This window comes from Limulus polyphemus, unplaced genomic scaffold (genome assembly GCF_000517525.1).
Source record: "Limulus polyphemus unplaced genomic scaffold, Limulus_polyphemus-2.1.2 Scaffold70, whole genome shotgun sequence".
In the NCBI taxonomy this organism is placed as follows: Eukaryota; Metazoa; Arthropoda; class Merostomata; order Xiphosura; family Limulidae; genus Limulus; species Limulus polyphemus.
In genome coordinates this window covers 522,929-542,220 of record NW_013665680.1, presented here as the reverse complement: position 1 = coordinate 542,220, position 19,292 = coordinate 522,929, and the positions used below count along the sequence as shown (strand labels likewise).

At 30.5% G+C, this 19,292-nt stretch overlaps 1 protein-coding gene across 11 annotated transcripts in view; it reads right to left on the bottom strand.

Annotated features, from left to right (window-relative positions):
• Nucleotides 1–1,277: 1,277 nt before the first annotated feature.
• Nucleotides 1,278–19,292, bottom strand: part of LOC106465730 (glucocorticoid-induced transcript 1 protein-like) — a 153,418-nt gene continuing 135,403 nt past the window's right edge. For all 11 annotated transcript variants that reach the window (XM_013925971.2, XM_022394086.1, XM_022394099.1 and 8 more), the window contains 6 exons: nucleotides 16,449–16,532; nucleotides 12,642–12,974; nucleotides 11,549–11,614; nucleotides 10,841–11,051; nucleotides 10,064–10,193; nucleotides 1,278–5,156 (listed from right to left, as the gene is read on the bottom strand). In XM_013925971.2, the coding sequence (XP_013781425.1) occupies nucleotides 4,964–5,156; nucleotides 10,064–10,193; nucleotides 10,841–11,051; nucleotides 11,549–11,614; nucleotides 12,642–12,974; nucleotides 16,449–16,532 (1,017 nt within the window). In that variant the 3' untranslated portion in view covers nucleotides 1,278–4,963. The remainder of the gene's footprint in view (nucleotides 5,157–10,063; nucleotides 10,194–10,840; nucleotides 11,052–11,548; nucleotides 11,615–12,641; nucleotides 12,975–16,448; nucleotides 16,533–19,292) is intronic.

Genomic DNA, 19,292 nt, shown 5'->3' with positions numbered 1-19,292 from the left:
TAATTTTAAAGACTACATACCTAATAGTAAGATATCTACAAAAGAAAACAAACAACAACAATAAATGCAATTTTTTTCTTCTTTCTTAACTCTCAAAAGAAAAAAAACCTTGGAAAACATTCATACGAGTTTTTATCAGTTGTACATCGTAAAACGTTTGTTTATTTTATTTACAACATTTCCCCAGGTTTACCTGGCATCATTAGATGAGATACAAGAACTTGTATCTCACCTGATGACATCAGGTAAGCCTTGGGAAATGTTGTGAATAAAATAAACAAAAGTTTTACTATGTACAATTGATAAAAACTTGTGTGAATTTTAAAAAACATAGTTCTTTCTAATATTTAATTCATGTCACTTAGAAAGCATTGTTCTGAAAAATTAAAAACATAAACCCATAAATAGAAGAGCTATAAAATAACCAACTAACTGAAACATGAACACTTCAACATAATTTTAACTTGTTGTTAAGTAGTAGCAGAAAAAAAAGCGCAGCCAGCAAGGCATGGGTGACTATAGTTTCTTTTTACCCTAGGTTCTCTGCTACATATTAAGGGAGGAGGGAACAGTCTGAACATGCAAGCACACAAACTCGCTGTTTGTGATAGTACATTTGGAGGTACAATACATGACCTTTATTACAAATAGCAGATAACTTAGGGTAGCATATCCTCTGGAGTTTGGCATGCTTTCAGTCATCATATAAGGTGTGTGCGTTGATTAAGTAATGGAAGCAGGGGCCGATGTCATCCACATGCCATTTACACTGAAGTTTGTACTCGTTGACCAAAGTTTTTACACATGCATTCCATCATATAGAACTATATACATTTTCATAAGGTCACTCAAATCATGGTGCACTGTCACCTAAGATGGAAAAATAAACTTTTCTGTTACAGGTGCTGAAGGCTTAATGGCACAGGGCACTCCTTCAGTACTTAAAAATTACATGTTTTATTCCCTGTACAACTCAAGGCGGTAAAAGAGGGTTTCAGACACAACCATGACAGGAGGAACATTGAAGCAGCAATTAATTTCAGAAATCAAATAAGACAGCACATACCACACACACCAAAATACACCATGTCCTTGCACTACTTACCTTAAAGAAACCATACAAGTATGGTACCTTTACAAAATATATATATTTTGTTTCACTTCAAAGGCCCTGAGTCAATAGCTTTAATATTAACAATTCACTTTGTTCCCCCTGCCGACAGTGTCTGTTCTATTGGCACTGACAGTAACGATTGGATAAGTGATTCCTAACCGAGGTGTAGAAGTTTTGTGTTGAGTTTGGGATCTTCATTCATGTATAACATTGAAAGCATGATGTTAAAAGGTATGTACGATCTAAAACAGAGATCAAAATATTAACATGATGTTTCAAAATTCTGACTCGAGCATACATTTAGTATCTTAGATGCTAATCCTTTGTAAGCCACAAATATCTGGCAGTTGCACAATACCTTAGTAAATCAATACCTCATAAACACATCTGCAGGTTTCTCAAAAATGTATCAGTTTCCCTAAACAGGGGTTAAAGTACCAAAAAACCACTACTGTGAGAAAAACACTTAGTGCACAAATCTGCTATTTAGGTGTGAGTTCCTAAGGTATAACTCACACCCTAAAGAAAATATATTGATGTTAATCACTATAAATCCTTCTGAAATGTGTTGAGAATTTCAAATATGCATATGATATGTAATGCAAACATAATGTGAAAGAGACAAGCTTTAAATGACTTAATACTCAAAACTAGGATAGATGATTTAATCTAGCTAAAAAAAAAAAGATATCAATTTGAAATCTATGTGCAGAACTTTTATATAAACAATGTTGTTGTCATTAACCATATATATAAATAATCTAGCATTTATGAAAGGTATGGTGTGGACATAAAAAATTTCAATTGAATCTAACTTTTCATTTTGAAACAAGTCAGAATTTTTGTGAACATTATTAGCTTTTGTAATGTGATGCTTTAACGGAAGATTGGAAACGTAACACCTCTGAAAGAATTTTAAATACCTTAACTGTTTTTAATTTAATAACAGACTAAGTTTCTTGCTAATATCAAATCATGCACCACTTTCTGTGATGCAACTTGTCCTTAACACTTAGCAACAAACATATAGAATTTCCAATAAAATGCCTGAAATTTCACAGACTAATTTTCCTCTGAAGAATCACTTTAGACAATTTTCATACCACTTTTCTTTAGCAACTAAGTTTCTTGCAAAACAAAAAAAATACTATTACTTTCTTAATATCACATTAATATTTGTTACTTTGAAATGTGTAGCTTGTGAATCATCAAAAGGTTAGTTTATGGCACCAACTTATAAGAGAGTAATAGCTAAATATTACCAGAAATTATAGAATACATTAAATATAAAAATTTAATGGTTTTCTGTGAACAGAATTCATTCATACAATGCAATAACTGTATTTTTGTTTTAACTAATCATTACAATTTGTGCTAATTAGCATGTTATTCTTGATACTTACCTATATAAGAAATACCTTATTTTTCAAACATTTTTGCAAGTCCTTTACTGCCCCACTTTCTAGTCAGTGTAACATTCTTGTTAGGTGTGAAATTAGAAAAAAGAACTAAGCCTATATGCAATTAAAAGAATTTATAATATTACTGGTATTGATATTATTCAAATAAACAAATTTCTTATTCACTTCACTCAGTCATAACAATAATAGCAGATATGACTCATAATCACTGATTCCATCAAGTGGGAATGTGAAAGCATATTAACTTATGAAGTTACACAAATAAAAAATGTTGTTTATTAAAGCACAAGGATAATTTATGTAATTCAGTATCTTGTGGTACGAAGTATAAAGTTATATACAAAGATGTTGGATAGCAGAGTAAAGATAATAATAACTAATAAAAACTGATATATCTATTCTCATCTAATATGCCATAACAAAAGAAGGAAAATGTCCACTTACTAATTGTTTTACTACTCAATTGAAACTGATCCTCTTTCAACCGAGATAATATATTAATTACTTGTTTGTTTTGTCAAAAAATTAAAAATTCCAATGAAACAACTGGCCAAAAAAACATAATCAACCATTATTATTAGAGACTCAAATACTGTTGAAACAATGAAACTGTTTCATTGTTACCTCTAATCTTGAGATGTTTTCTGACCTTGCATGAAAAAGTTGGAAAGCTAATCTGTGCTCACATAAAAATGGAAAGAGACCCATTTCAAGCAGTCTTACAACAACAAAAAAGAAATACAACCTTCACAAGCAGCCAACAAGAGCTTATGCATAAAGTACCAAATTAATATAGTTGGAAGTATTTTAAAAACTTTCACAGCAAAGAAAAAGAACTTCAAGAAAATTTGTACTATTTTTGTTAAGGAGCTAGTAAAGGACAGGTTTAACAGAATAAGAGAAGTTAAGAATGTAATGAGTTCTAAATGCTTTTCCACTCATTAGATGAATGGGCTTTTCAACATAAGCTGTTAAACATAAAAGGCAGTAATTCAAAACATGAAAGAAAAATAAAATCAATATTACAAACCAGATAATTTTTTTTGTTTTCCTAAAAGATACATAAAATTATACCAAAAGAAATAATTGTTCTATCAAAAACATCTTTTAAACTATTGCACCTTTTAAGATTTTAGATACATTGTCATCAAACAAGTTACCAAATTGGAAGTTCAAGATAAATAAAACCAAACTGCTAACAAAAATGTGTATGTGTGTAAATGCTATCAGTTGCAGAACCTGAGATAACTTTATATATATAATATACATATATATGTGTGTGTGTATATATATCATCTTTTACTTCATAGAGATATGTATTAGTCTATATATTATATACATTTTTTTTGTTTTTCTTCTTTAAGTTGGATATATATATATCTCACACACACAGACATTAAGTGTTATATCATACATTGTATAACACAATTGGTGAAGATGTGTGATATAAAAAATGTGGTGGTCAAGACAGAATATGTAAACATAGGATTAGGCCTTAACAAGAGTAGGTAACACACAGTGCACAAACATTTTGTTTATTTGTTCAATGCTATCTTTTCTAAGTTGTTATACTTTTCAAACTAGAATGTTGAATTAGTTTTCCTATATTTGCAAACTTGTGTACAACAACATCTGAATTTTTTTTCTTAACTAGTGTAACACTTCTCTCTCTAAATTTTATGCTTCTGTAGAAATATACATTTAAAACAGAAAAAATCCAAAAACAAGATGATTCATATTGTTTCAAAACTAATATTAATGTAAACAAAACTCCAAGTATTCTAGGAACAAACTTCTATCATTTCATTTGAATGCTTTAAAATCCAATAAGTCATGCCAAGTCATTTCTACCTCAACTGAAATCATTGATTGCCTAATGTTACCAACATATGTAGGCAGTATAGTAATATGTGAAAAACTCAAAGTTTAGTGTTTCACTCTTGTGATTTCCTAGAAAGTAAATCTATCATAAATACAAGTTTCTTGTATAAGTGTGGCACTGTTTATAATAAAATTTATAGACTTGCAACTTGAATAAAAATCCGTGCCCCTCAAGGTTGTACAGATTAAATTTTTCTTTATCTTAAAGTTAAAAATAACAATAACTATTATTTGGTTGTTTAAACATCACAGTCACAAGTTGAAGAGAATGTGGTCACCATAGAAACAGGGGGTGAACAGTGAATTGTTAAAGGACATTTCACGACCATTATTTGTATTTGCAGATGACTACAAAGGAAGAACTGATGGTGGCAAGATGGAGAAACACCTTCATCCTAAATTGTGACTACACACATCAACCACTGAATACATGTTTAATTTTAGGCTTCTCAAAAGCCAACCATAACAAAGGTTACAGGTTTCACCAGAATAAGAATACAAAGAAGTAGTGGGGAAGGGGTAGAGTATAAGAAATGTCTCAGATAGGTCATTGCAGCTTCTCCTCAGCCAGAGAGTGAGGAGATGAGGTCAACTGCTGCAGAGCACTGTCTGAGGCTGAAGGTGATACATAATTCTTGTAAAGTGGGTAAAATGCAGAACTTTGGCTAGGCAATAACACAAATTTCTCACTAGGTTTGATGGGTCTATACCCTTGGGATTCCATGAGACTTGATGTATTCCTGTAAAAACAGAAAAACAGTCACAGAATAAAAAGGTTATTGAATATTGAAATATTCGTAAATTACTATAAATCACAGGTCTTTCACTCAATAAGCTTATCAAGTTGTTTTTTCAAGCATCAAATAAAGATAGAACTTAAATTTTCCATATTAAAATTACTTTTCAACTGCAACTACTTAGTAAGATTTTGTGTATTAATATCGAAATTAACATATCAATAAGTCACAGTTCATTATATTTCATTGATAATGGAAATAACATAAAAACAACCTTTCTTCAAGATGACTTTCATGTTAGACCTTTAGTCCTTGAAGTTAAATACTTTGCAATCTTAAGGTGACCTATTATTTTGAAACTAATATTTTTTCCATTAATATAAACCTATAATTTTGAATTAAAAAGTGCATTAATGAACCAGCAAAATAAGATGAAATTATCTTTAACTGCACTGCTCTTTACACTATATACTAGAAAGGCACTCAGTAGTGCACATAACTCCACCATGCAGTGTTGATCATATTCATCTCTGAAAAAATACAAAAATGTGTTTGCACGTTTCTTGTTATCAAAGGACACGGACCATTTTTGGCAGAACAATGAGAAATATTCTACATATGTCCACTAAGTTCCTCAAAATCTGATCATTTTTCACCGAGTTATAGAGCAAAAATAGAGTGAAAAATTGATCCCCTTGTTTACAGAAAGGGATTTTTTTTATTTTCGTGACCTTGACCCTTCAAAAACTAATAGCTTCTAAGTTGGGTCATAATCCAAATGTATACCAACTTTCATCCAAATCCATTCAACCATTTTTAAGAAATCTTGCTGACAAACAAACACACACAGGGGTGAAAAAATAACCTCCATCCACCTTTAGTTGCAAAGATAATAAGTATAAAAAAAACATCTTTCATAAAAATAGTCAAGCTTCACAAACTTTGGCTTTTAAACCATTAAAAACTTACGAATCTCATAAAATGTGGGTTTGAAAACAGTGACATTTACAGGGGTTGGAGAGAAAAAAAATTAAAACAACTATCCAAAACAGTTTAGTATGGATTTGACCCACCAAGAGACTTGCGAGGAATGTAATAATTTAGTTTTGTTATGAAGAGGCATTTCAGTTGTTTTTTATTTTTTTTAACAGGAATATTATATAATTTCTCAAAGATATACTTGTAATTCCTTTGCCAATGCTGAAGTAGGAAAGTTGTTGAACCATGGTAAAAAAAAATACCCTATAATAATTTATTAATTAAAATCTGTCATTTCAGCAGCCCAGTATTAATGATTAAAAGCTTCCTCATGCCTGTCAAGACAGTCTGCACAGGTCTTCAAAATTAAAACAGGCCATTACAATTCTTGACGATGACAAAAATTTGTCCAAACGTTGTATATTTGCCATTATGTTAAACTTATATTAAAGTTTTTCTTCATTACCCATTCAAGCATTATAATTCTTGAAAAACTCATCATGAGCAGATATGGTTGAAATTAACAGCCATTATCCTGTCTTTTATTGCAATGGTTGAATCAACTCACTTAAACCAACTGTGTGAAAAACTATAGGTTACAATTAATTTTACACTGTACAATCAATAAACTAGTGAGAAAGAATTTTAAGGTGTACATTTCACTTTACCTGATGGAAAGAGTTTATACTTCTCTACAATATTTTTCAGTGATTTTATGAAGGTCAAAGTTACTGAAAATTTACCCTGATATCTTCACCTGTAAATTATAAATACTTTTAAAAGCAATTTTTTGCTCAAGAAACAACTAAACCTTTCCTGCCATTAATTAGATTACTGTTAGCTTTCCAACATTGAAATTACCCTAAGAGTAAACAATGAGGGGCCTGACATAGCAAGGTGGTTAGGAAGCTCAACTCACAATGTACTGGTCGCGGGTTCAAATCCCCATCCTACCAAACGTGCTCGCCCTTTCAACCATAGGGGAGCTATAATGTGATGGTCAATCCCACTATTCCTTGGTTAAAGAGTAGCCCAAAAGTGGGCAATGGGTGGTGATGACTAACTTCCTTCCCTCTAGTCTTTCACTGCTAAATTAGGGATGGCTAGCGTAGATAACCCTTGTGTAGCTTTGTGCAAAATTCAAACCAAACCAAATCAAACAAAGAGATCCCAAATTAAACACATCATTCTAGGCCAATAATAAATTCAAATTTTTAGTAGTTTTTAAGAGCATTTATTCATAAATCTCTGATTCTTTATTCTACTAAAGATCCAATTTCATCCAAAATGAAAGTTTCAATAATCTTAAAAAAGAAAAGAATAAACAAATCCCATCATTAGCAGTTTTTGGATGGGGATTTTCATTACCTCCTACTCTTGGATCTTCAATCAAGAAGATTTTTTACCATATTAAAGGAGTTTTTTTGTTTTTTTTATAATTCCAGGATAAAACCCATTTTGCCAAAAGTCAAGAAGTTTTCAAGGATCCAATTAAATTTCAAAGATATTGTTCAGGCCTATGTAAACCATGTTGTTTATAAATAATCGACTTTTTATCTACCCATGTAACATTTAAGAAAAGTCTAAAAAGTCACATACTTTCTCAGCAACCTTACGTTTTCAGTAAACAAATTTTGCAAGGAGCTGTTTCAACTCTTTCTTTTATCTTTCATCATTCCATAACATTTTAGTTAGTTAATATTTGTCTTCATCAGATGTGCTTCTACAAGCTAAAGGTCCGACTCCAACATCTTACTACCAAGTGTCTAACATCAGATAACGAGTATGTGTATCTTCCATGCATATTGATAAATTACCTCGCTGACAGCTAGCTCTACTACACAGTGCCTTATGACATTCTTAATTTCATACAATACATTTTTGGTACAATAAAGTCAGTTACATATACTTAACTGTTTCTCATTTTTATCTCAGTTCTTTATAACTCACTATAGGGTCAGTTTCCTTGGCAATGTATTGGTGAAATTCATTATGAAACAAAAAAGTAGCAAATTGCAGTGATGATTTAATTGGAATATACCTATACTGGGATGTAAAAAATAAATGTAAAGAGGAGAGAAAATAAGGAAATTAAAACCTAAGTGTGTTATAATGATATACAAGTTTTTTAAGCTTATTATTATATACTAGTGCTAAAACACATGATTAGATATAGAACTAGTTACATAGTTACCACTGTTAAATTATTTATATAAGTAAAAAGGTGTTTAGGTATTTTGAAGAGTTATAAACTATCTAGGTTTAACACGTCATCTTGTTCAATTTCAAGTACACAGTCAGTTGAGGTTTCATTTTGTTACATTACCACATGTTCAGTTACAGACGTAATATGTTATTATGTGTTAGTTACAAATCTAGTGTTTATACAAAACATTTTGCATATGCAAGTAAGAGAAGTATAGTCATTTTAATATAATTGACCACTTTAAATGTTAGAGAACATAATGCAGATTATGATCCTATTTGAATATTTTAACTTTTTATAATACTATTCCCTCCCAAAAAAAAGAATATACTAAATAAATAAAGTAAAAAAGAATGCCAGAATTTCCTCATTTACTATAACGTCAAATCCACAGTTTTAGAGTGTTCCAACCAGATTTTCAAAGAGGAACATCCTAATAGAGTACTTTACAACACATAAAAATATCTAAGTAATACAAGCTGTGGAAGGGTTGAAATATTTGGGGATGGGGTCAAAGGTAAAAAAACCTATGTCAGCAAAATGAATCAAAACAATATAATTCATTTTCTCCATTACAGAACATGAAACAAGGATAAAAGAAAGCCACATATATATAATCAGTTGGCAAACAATGATTTACAACCATAATAAAGTGTTTTATTTTTATGTTCCCTCCAACATAAAACACTTTGTTATCCTTGTAAATCAAGGATAAAAGAAAGCCACATATATATAATCAGTTGGCAAACAATGATTTACAACCATAATAAAGTGTTTTATTTTTATGTTCCCTCCAACATAAAACACTTTGTTATCCTTGTAAATCGTTGTTTGACAACTTGTTATTATATTAACATAATGTACTTTCTTATTCAAGAAAAACAGGTACATGAAAAAACTTCTCAAGACAGTTCAAATTCACTTCTTACATCATATTGACAATACGATATATATTTTGGTCTCATTAAGCCCAGAAAGATTTCCTGACCTGTTATCCCCACATTTCAACTGCTTTTCAGCTTGTATTGCTTAGATATTTTTACATGTCATGAAGTACTGTATGAGATTGCCTTTCATTAAAAGCTAGTTTGAAAAACTGTGGATCTGATGGAAGTTAAATGACGAGGAAATTATAGTTTTATTTTACTTTTATCAGTAGCAGCCTCCATTTTGGTCAAACACACTAAAGTGACTTTTTATAATAATTTTAGTTGCATATGCATATGTTTTTCGTTGTTTTTTTTTACTTCACCGGATAAAACATAAAAGTCCACCTTTTACTTCTATCACAATCACACTGACCTGAAATTGGTTTCAAAAAATTTAATTTTCCCCCTATGTATTTCAATGAGATACAGGGTGTCCTCGTTATATGTCAAATAAAAAAACAATCAATAAATGCTTCTGCTCCTTCCAGAAACCTTTGTTGTTAAAGGCAACATGATAATGTACTAATGTTGTTTCACACATCAAAAGATGGTAAATTTTACTTGTAAAGCCTATAAAACTGAAGTGAACATCTTAAATGTACAGTATACAGTAGAATTACAAGTAAACCTTAGGACACTCTATATAAGAATGCAAAATATAAATCATATATCTTACTTACAAAGTCTCTGTCAGATAAATAAGATGAAAATGGAAAGAAGTGAAACAGGCCTCATTTAACCATTTCTGCTAAATGGTAACTTATTTTTCTAATGAAAATGCACTTATGGAAACTTACCTACGTTCTTCTACAATTTTTACTTTTTCACACCCATCTGGAGGTTCTCTGGCCAAGAACCTATTAATACAAGGACTTGTGCCAAATTTAAAACTGTAGTCTGGATCAGGTGAGGCACTTTTACTACTCTCTGAAAACACACAATAAATACTACTGTTTATTTAACTTATAAAACATGTTTCTGTTAACCCTAAGGAGCTAAGTAAAAACACAATGAAAATAGTGAAACTATTAATTATATTTTTATATATGTATAAATGTGCTTTTTCAGTATTTGTTTATAAAAGCTTTTGAAAGACTACATGTTATTTAAACATGTTTTAACTGAATATTTGTTTTTTCTTTTCGTACATTATTTATAAATTAATTATAAGTGCGTAACAAGAGCTTTTAAGATAAAATAAATGTAAAATTCTTCATTCTAGGAACTTAATATTAATGTTATTAATATCTAACAGTATTTTCATTAATAACTGTAGAAAATACAGCAGTTAATAAGATTCACTTACAGTCTGCAAAGTTAGTAAGCTGTTAAAAATGAACAAAGAGCTTGTTTTTCACAATATTTAGCTTTTACATATTAAGAACATTCAATAATATTTAGATGGGTATATATATTTTTCTGATTTCCATGACCATAAAGCCTTCTTCAGACTTAAACTGACTAATACTGTGTTCAGCTTTAACAACTTAAAGTTTTTATCCACTACATGTAAACAACATAAGACTGAGGAACATACAGGTCTAAATATGGCACATTTCACTAACTTGACTAACCTCTACTGACAGGCTGAGAGCTGTCCATTTGGCCTAAAAATGGAACAACTGGTGAGACTGACTGACTGCGACTAGTTGCACCACTACTAGGGCAACTCTCTCCTCTACCAGAGGGAGTTTGTGTGTCCACATTTCGTGTGGATATGGCTGTAGTGGATCTGAAGAGATCAGCAATAGGGGCCCGATGGCCATCCGGTGGTGGATCTAGATCCTACAAAATATGATTGACTCTTAAAAGAACTTGTATAATGTTTGATATTCTCTACTTACTGATAGCATTATTCTATTCTGTCAAAAACAATTTGTAGAAAACAGTTATCTAGTAACTAATTTTATTCTAATTTCAACAGAAAAGCCAGGCAAGTTAAGTTAACAAAACTAGTTTGTGAGAAAATTTTTGTAATTTTATAGCTTTACATGAAAAAAACCAATATTAAATTAAAATCCATTATCATAACTTCATGCATCCATAACAGAAGATTATCTGCATATTTACAATAAATACAGCTATTACACAAAAAACATCAGATACTTTAATTTTCAATATTAATATAAAACACAATCACGCATCATTTAAATAAATTTAAGTGAATATTTCGCAAAATATAAGGAGCAACGTTTAAAATAATTATCAGTGATAAATAAAATTAGATGAAAGATTGAAAACCAAGAAAAAGACAAATTACAATATTCCTCATTTTTACTTACCCTCTCAAGCTCTACATCTCCAACATCATTCCCTGAGATTCCCTTGAGAACTAATCTTTCTATCTCCTGAAACAATTCAATATGTAAAAAGAAATGAATTATTAAAACTGTAATTTGAAGATGTGAAACTATCATTAAGTTTCAATAAATTGGATGTCTGTGTATATACATATAATCATATAAATGTAACTGTACAGATGAACAAAAAGATGATCAGTCAAATTTTATTTTAATGAAAGTTAATGCCTCAGCACTTTCAGGGTATTCCTTGGTACACGGATTTCCCACAGAGTAGTTAGTTAGGGCCCACTAACTGGAGCTATAAATTAAATGATACCAACTAATGGAGTGTGTCTGTCTGTCTGTCAATATCAATTCAAACCCTGACTGAGTTCATCATGAAGAAAGTGTTAAAATGCAGAAGGTTCAAATAATCTTTATTAACATACAATAATCACAGTTACAAAACAAAAGATGGGCAAGTAGAACTGTAGTGTGTTGGACTAGCAAGAGAGAGAGAAAGGGGAATTGAAAACTGTGTGAGCTCTCTGTCACCAGTCCAGTGTGTACGTATGTCGTTAGTTAAACCAGAACAATGAAATATTTAAGTAAAACCTAAAATTAAAATACAAAAACACATCATACTGTATTGTCCTACGACCTTTTGTTTTTAGGCTAAATAATGTGATTTACTGTTTCTTACATTAAATCACATCTTTTACAGTTTTAATTTCACTAATATTAAACTTTATGCATAAAAACTTGATATATATATATAGCAACAGCTCTCCACAATTTTCAATAAAGATGTAAAACAGTACAACTAAAAATAAATTGTTGTTTTTACACTGCTTGAAACTCAATTGTGTCTGAAAATACTTTCTTAAGGAAACCTACAGCAGAATATGCATCATTTATGTTACTCATTGTAGTATCTATATATGTAAATTACTTGCTTTATCTACACATCTGAGTCAACACGCTATATCTGCAATTCTCTGTTTACCTACTACATTTGTTTACATAAGATTATTATTTGAGAATTTTTCTCGCAGAGCTTGACTATAAGAATTAGGGCAAAAATGCTACTTACCTGATTTAAACCTTCAACACTGCTGAGGATGCGGGGAAAGGGAGTCTTTGGAATGTGAGGGATTGGAATTGGGCCTGTGTGAGGCTTGCCAATTGTCCCCGTAGGCCCACCATGTGTGGGGACGCTATACAACAGTTGATAAGGTGAAGTGCTAGCAGGTAACGCTGTTGTGGACGGCGATGATGGGCAAAGGGAACCATTATTGTTACCAGCAGGAGTAGAGATTGATATGGCAGAATGGTCTCCTTGAAAAGGACTAAGCCTCTGGTGCGAGCTGTAGCCTCCTGGGCCATGACTGCTCTTGGTGGTCCGTTGAAGTCTTTGGCGAATGTACTGGAACAAAATGAATTTATATTGAAATTTTTTTCCAAGTAAAAAATGTGGGTGTATATTGTTAGTAAAAATATTTGCAAAATATCAAAATGAATACACTTCACAGTATATTTAGTTTATAATGACTGAAGATTTTTTTAGAAAATCGAAATTGCTCCTGTAAATCTGTACTGTTCTTCTTATAAATAAAATACCACTTCAGTTTTATTTGCTTGTTTGTTTTGTACAAAAAAAAATATGGTTTTCATTAAATATTAAAAAATTTTCTGATAATTTTAATTGTCTGAAAATAATTTCTAAAAAAAAACAATTCTTTAGGAAACCTACAACAATAACTACAAGCAGGTAGGTGAAGAATACACATTATTTATATTACATATTCTAGTACCTGTATATGTAAGTCTAACTGTACCATGTGTGTGTTTTATTCTACTGACATTACTGTATCTAATTTTAGCTCAGGTACATGTTAAATCTACCCATGGTGCCCGAGTTAACATATCTAGGTTTACTTACTTTATCTACGTATCCGAGTCAACTTGCTAATAACTGTATTTCTATATTTACCTGCTACATCTATTTAAGTAAAATTCTTTTTTTTTAAAATCAATGGCTTAGTTTAATATATATATATATATTTTAACATAAAACAAAAGTGCCTAAGGTAGAAGAATTTCAAAAAATGGGTGAGACAGAACAATGTCTCAACAGTTAAATTTTAATTTACAGTTTTACGTGAAAGGCACAGAAGGGTCCTTTCTTTTCTCCAGTATTTTCTCCATATTTCATTTGCTTATGTAAAGTTGAACATTTTTTTATTTAATCAACAATTCATATTGAAAACTCAAAAGCAGTGTGCACAACTTCTTAAAAAGACAATTCCTCAGCATCAACTTGGTTTACCATGGCTCAACGACACCACTGTCTGCACACGTGTATCTATAATTAAGTCTACTTTCCATAACTACATTCTTATCAGTAGCACTCCTGTTTCCATCTGCTTTATCTGTGTATCTAAACCTACCTGTTGTGCCTACAGACAAACATATCTGTGTTGTGCATCAACACCTAAACATTCTAGCTGTATTTACTTCTGTTTCTAATTACGTAAGTCTACCTCTTGTAATTATACATTTACAGTTACTTGCTCCATCTGTATCTGTAAGTTTACTTGTTGTGTCCAGTTGTTATATGTGTATATAATAAATCTACTTACTACACCTAGGTTAAATGTACATGTTGTATCTAGTTATCTAAATCTATACACTATAACAATTTTACACATGCAGTAAAAATATTTATAACGTAATGTTCAAGTAAGTATAGAAAAAGTATTTGCATGTTGTACCTATTGTACGTGTGACAGTCTGGATAAATTTCATCTACTCAATATTTTTTAAACTATAAATGATGAAGTCTATATACTTTGATAACTTGCATATATCTACTTATTTGTTAACTTTTCTGTGCATTTCCCATAGAGCAGCAAAATTTAAATAAATTCAGCATTAATTACAATCATTCATCAAGTATAAAACAGATTAACTGTATGTAAAACTTCAACTACTAAATTATACAAAAGTTGTTCACGTCAAATTGATTAATGAATCGTAAACTATTGCAATAACTTTTTCATAAATTAATAAATTAAATACAGCAGATAGCAAGTGATAGAGATTATTTATATAAGCTATGAAATTTTGCAATTTATTATCAATTAAAACACTAGATATAATGCTATAAGAAGGAAACTTGAAACAAACTTTCTAATAGAAATATTTTAAGTTTTTTTTAATTTTGTTGATATTAATAAACCAAATTTATACTTTCCCTTAAAGTTACATTTTGTTACACCTCTGTTTTTATATGAATAATCTTATGTGTGGCTCTTTTTTAAAATTATGTATTAAACAAATATTTCCTGTAAACATTTATATTTTGAGAGAATCCCACATAATAATATATTACACACACACACAGTGAAAATCATAAGCTTTGTCTTGTTAATGTTTCTGTTACTTGTTTCTTTGTTTTGAATTTCGTGCAAAGCTACACAAGGGCTATCTGCACTAGCCATCCCTAACTTAGTAGTGAAAGACTAGAGGAAAGGCAGCTAGTCATCACCACCCACCGACATCTCATGGGCTACTCTTTTACCAATGAATAGTGGGATTGACTATCACATTATAACACCACCACAGCTGAAAGGACGAGCATGTTTGGTGGGATAGGGATTTGAACCCATGACCCTCGGATTGTGACCCAAGCGCCCAATCCACCTGGCTATGCCATGCCTTCCATTTCTTATCAATATCATCTTGTGATTGTGTTTAAATGCATCAGTTAATATAAATTTAAAATATTCATTAGATAACAATACCATATAAAGTAATCCAATAGGAAGTTAAGATTCACAAAGTAATCCAATAGGAAGTTAAGATTCATATAGTAATCCATTAGGAAGTTAAGATTCATATAGTAATCCAATAGGAAGTTAAGATTCATAAAGTAATCCAATAGGAAGTTAAGATTCATAAAGTAATCCAATAGGAAGTTAAGATTCACTTTGAACTAAAGAAAATGTGAAAGTTTTGAAACTTGTCCTATAATGGTTGCTCTTAACTTCATTTTAGATTTATTAAATAACAACTTGAGAATTACAGTTTTCAACAATAACAGCTACCTAGGTTAAAGGTAACAAATACATCCTAATAGAGCTTTAGGTGGGGAAGTTTATCTGATAGAACTTGTGAACATTTGCAGTTATTATAGTTTGATGTATCCTTAAAGAATTTTTTTTGCTAAATTTATGATGCACAATTAATATAAATTAATTCTTCAATAATTACATTTTCTTCATGTCTAAAAAAATTTGTTGATAAAAGTTGTTCAAAATTTTCATAAATTTTTGCATAACCTCTGTCTAGTTTGCTATAGAACTTAAAATACTTCAATTCAATGGAATCTTAACAACATGCCTTAAGTGAGAAATTTTCTTCATTAATTATCCTACTATATCAATCAAACAGCAGCAGCAAATGTGTTGAAATAAAAGTAATGAAATTAAATATAACATTTTTGAATTATTTATGTAGTGATTTGTTAAGACATTTAAAATACAGATTTTTTTTCTTCCAAGGTACAATTAACAGAAAACCATGTATAAAAAACTATACAAGCTGACCAATCTTTTCTAAAACAAAATCAGGATTTTGGTATTAAAAATGTTCAGAAACGTAGCCCAACTTTCAAGTATTAACCACATAGTACAATATTTAAATCATCTTTACATAGAAGAGAATGTTTACTTTGAACCAATATTATGACTTAAAATGAAGAAATGTATTTACTAGAATAACCAACCTACATTATTTTATTACACACCTGTGTTAATCTTTATTAAAATACACCTTATCTAAAACATTGTCAACATTTATTTTTAAACCCAAAAGAATAAAGAAACACAAATGATACCTTCATTTCTAATTGGTCTCCTCCATTGCCAGTAGACTTTCTTTGTGATCCTTTCTTCCTATCCGATTCATCCCATTCATCTGTCTAAAATTCCAAAATACAGTCCATCAGTTATACAAATGTTCCAGTATTGTTAAACAGTTAAAGACCGTACATGTATATTGGGGATAATAAAGAACATTTTTGCTTCAAATACATTTGTTCCATTTCACAGTAAGAAAAATGTGTATCATACCTGGAATTTAGATCTTTATAATATTAAAATAAATTTCCATAGCAGAATAAGAAAAATAACCATAAAGAAAAATAAGGAAAACTTGTATATTAAAAACACACAGATAAAAGAAAATCTCAAAGAAACCAACTGTGATAAAAATGACAATGATACAGAGAAGCAGAGAAGGGCTATTAATGAAATCTGCTAAATGACTAATTGTTGAACTCAATCCAATATATTCAACTAGTCGATTATTATCATATGGGACTTGTGTAGTTGAAATAATAGAAAATAGTAATAATCAGAAATACTAATTTCAACTAATTGATTATTTTCATAGCATTAATAAATTTAATTGTAATTTCAATGAATTGCTTATTTTATGTGACATAATCAATGCTCTTAGGTAACTGATTATATTGATTAATCACCTAGTCCACAGACAAGTAGGTTTTAACCTATTTTAAACTAAACCTGAAAGAATACCAACACTGGTGATATAAATTACTGTGAACAACTTAAAGACAATTCTAACAGAATATTGAGAGCTACAAGATTTAACAAAATTTTATATAAAAAAACACACTGTTTTTTGCTATTTTAAGAAATTTAGCCATAAGAAATTACAGAGAGAAACTACTTTGAGAAAATCTTAATACTTTGTAGTTTTCTTAAAAGTACTTGTAATCATAGATTTTTATCTTAGTTCAAAACCAAATTTTAAGACAAAAAAATATGTATTTCTTTAAAATATAACTTAATTATAAATACAGATATGTTAGTCTATGCGATACGCTGATATTCTTACTCTATTGGTGCTTGCGAGGTATGAGGCATTATACTTAATACATCATTTCAAAACAAATACATTAAAATGTCTCCTTATCAACATCCTTTGAAAGTTGTAAAATTTTCTAATCAGATGCTGTTCCAGCAAATTAGGGTACAGCAACATGGGAGTTAAAAATGCTGTCATTCTCCTCATATCTGTACAGTACCCAGTTCAAAAAAAAAAAAAAGTGATTCAACTATTTACGTTTTTGTTTAATAAGTATGATCGTTTGATCTTGGAATGATCTCAATCACTTATTTGTTTAATTTTCTGATAGACTTTTTGCTGGTCATTTGAGTTACAAGTTAACTTCAAACCAAGGGTGACTCAAATATTATATATAAGCCTAGTGGATTCAAGATTTCATTAATGAGTACTGACCAGGGAGTTCTTTTACCTTGTAGTAACATTTTCATGACATTATGATTCATAAAGATGGCCTAGTTTCCATACACCAAAATATAAATAACATACAATTTTGGGGCATGAAACAAAAGTGAAAATGGACACCAACTGCCCTACATAGATAGCAGAGTTTTACTGAAAAAATTTCGGTAAAGAAGGCATTTTGTATTGGAACCCTTTCAGTAAAATTCTGATATTTCTGCAAAGCAGTTGGTGTCCATTTTCACTTTTGTTTGGTCATAAATGTACTGCCTAGATCAACAATTAAAGAAAACGTAGAACATGTATGTGGAAAATGTTCATATAAGTCTGAAAAAAAAGAAGATGAAATATTGTAAAGTAGCATTGTACAAACATTCCTGTACCAGTATTTTAATTACATTATCTAAATGTGTTTACAGACATAAAATCAACTGAAAAAAGTATAAGAACAAGAAAGAAAAAAAACGTAAGCCAAATAAAATACAGACATAACTCAAAGTTGTAAGGGCCTCTTACACACGGATGTAATCCAACATCGCTTTTATTGTAAGGAATTGTTAAATAAGAGTCAAGGTCAACATTTTAATACTGTCTAGCCCTGATCTGTAGGTCGACGTTGAAACATTAGACCTGTTGCTTTGGCATATATCCATAGTAGGCAAATTTAGAAATGTTATTCTACCTCTTAACAAAACTGTTTGGAAGAGAACTTAATACTCACGTAGCTGTATGTTTTAGTAGAGCGCATCCTAAGCATGTATACGAAACCATAGTAAAAAACAATAAAATTCTCACTCTTCTCAAAAATACTTAGGAATAGCGATAAAAAAATGCATGAATGGCGAATAAACAAAACTGAGGTTTGCTTTTAACAGCACCACGTTTACCAACGATTCAGATCCGGAATTGGTATGTAACACGAAAGAACACAAGGAGGTTTGGTTTTACATTTAACATCACCACTCTTACCAGTGATTCGGTCTGATTGTTATGATATTTGTATCCACAATTATCTCGATGATGATGTTTTTCTTTATTCACGGATGATTTTTCTTGTCATCGATGTCGATTTGGTTTGTTTTGAATTTCGCGCAAAGCTACACGAGGGGGTATCTGCGCTAGCCGTCCCTAATTTAGCAGTGATAAGACTAGAGAGAAAGCAGCTAGTCAACACCACCCACCACCAACTCTGGGATACTCCTTTTACCAACGAATAGTGGGATTAACATTCACGTTACACTGCCTTGCAAGAGTATTCACTCCCCTGCATTTATTGCCGTCTGAACTTGCAATCATGAAATTTTATATTTAGAATCTACATTATTCTCTACAAACGGAGAAATATAAAAAAAAAACAACTGATATTATGTAAGTAAGTTAGATTTTCAAAGAAAATTAGAATATTCTC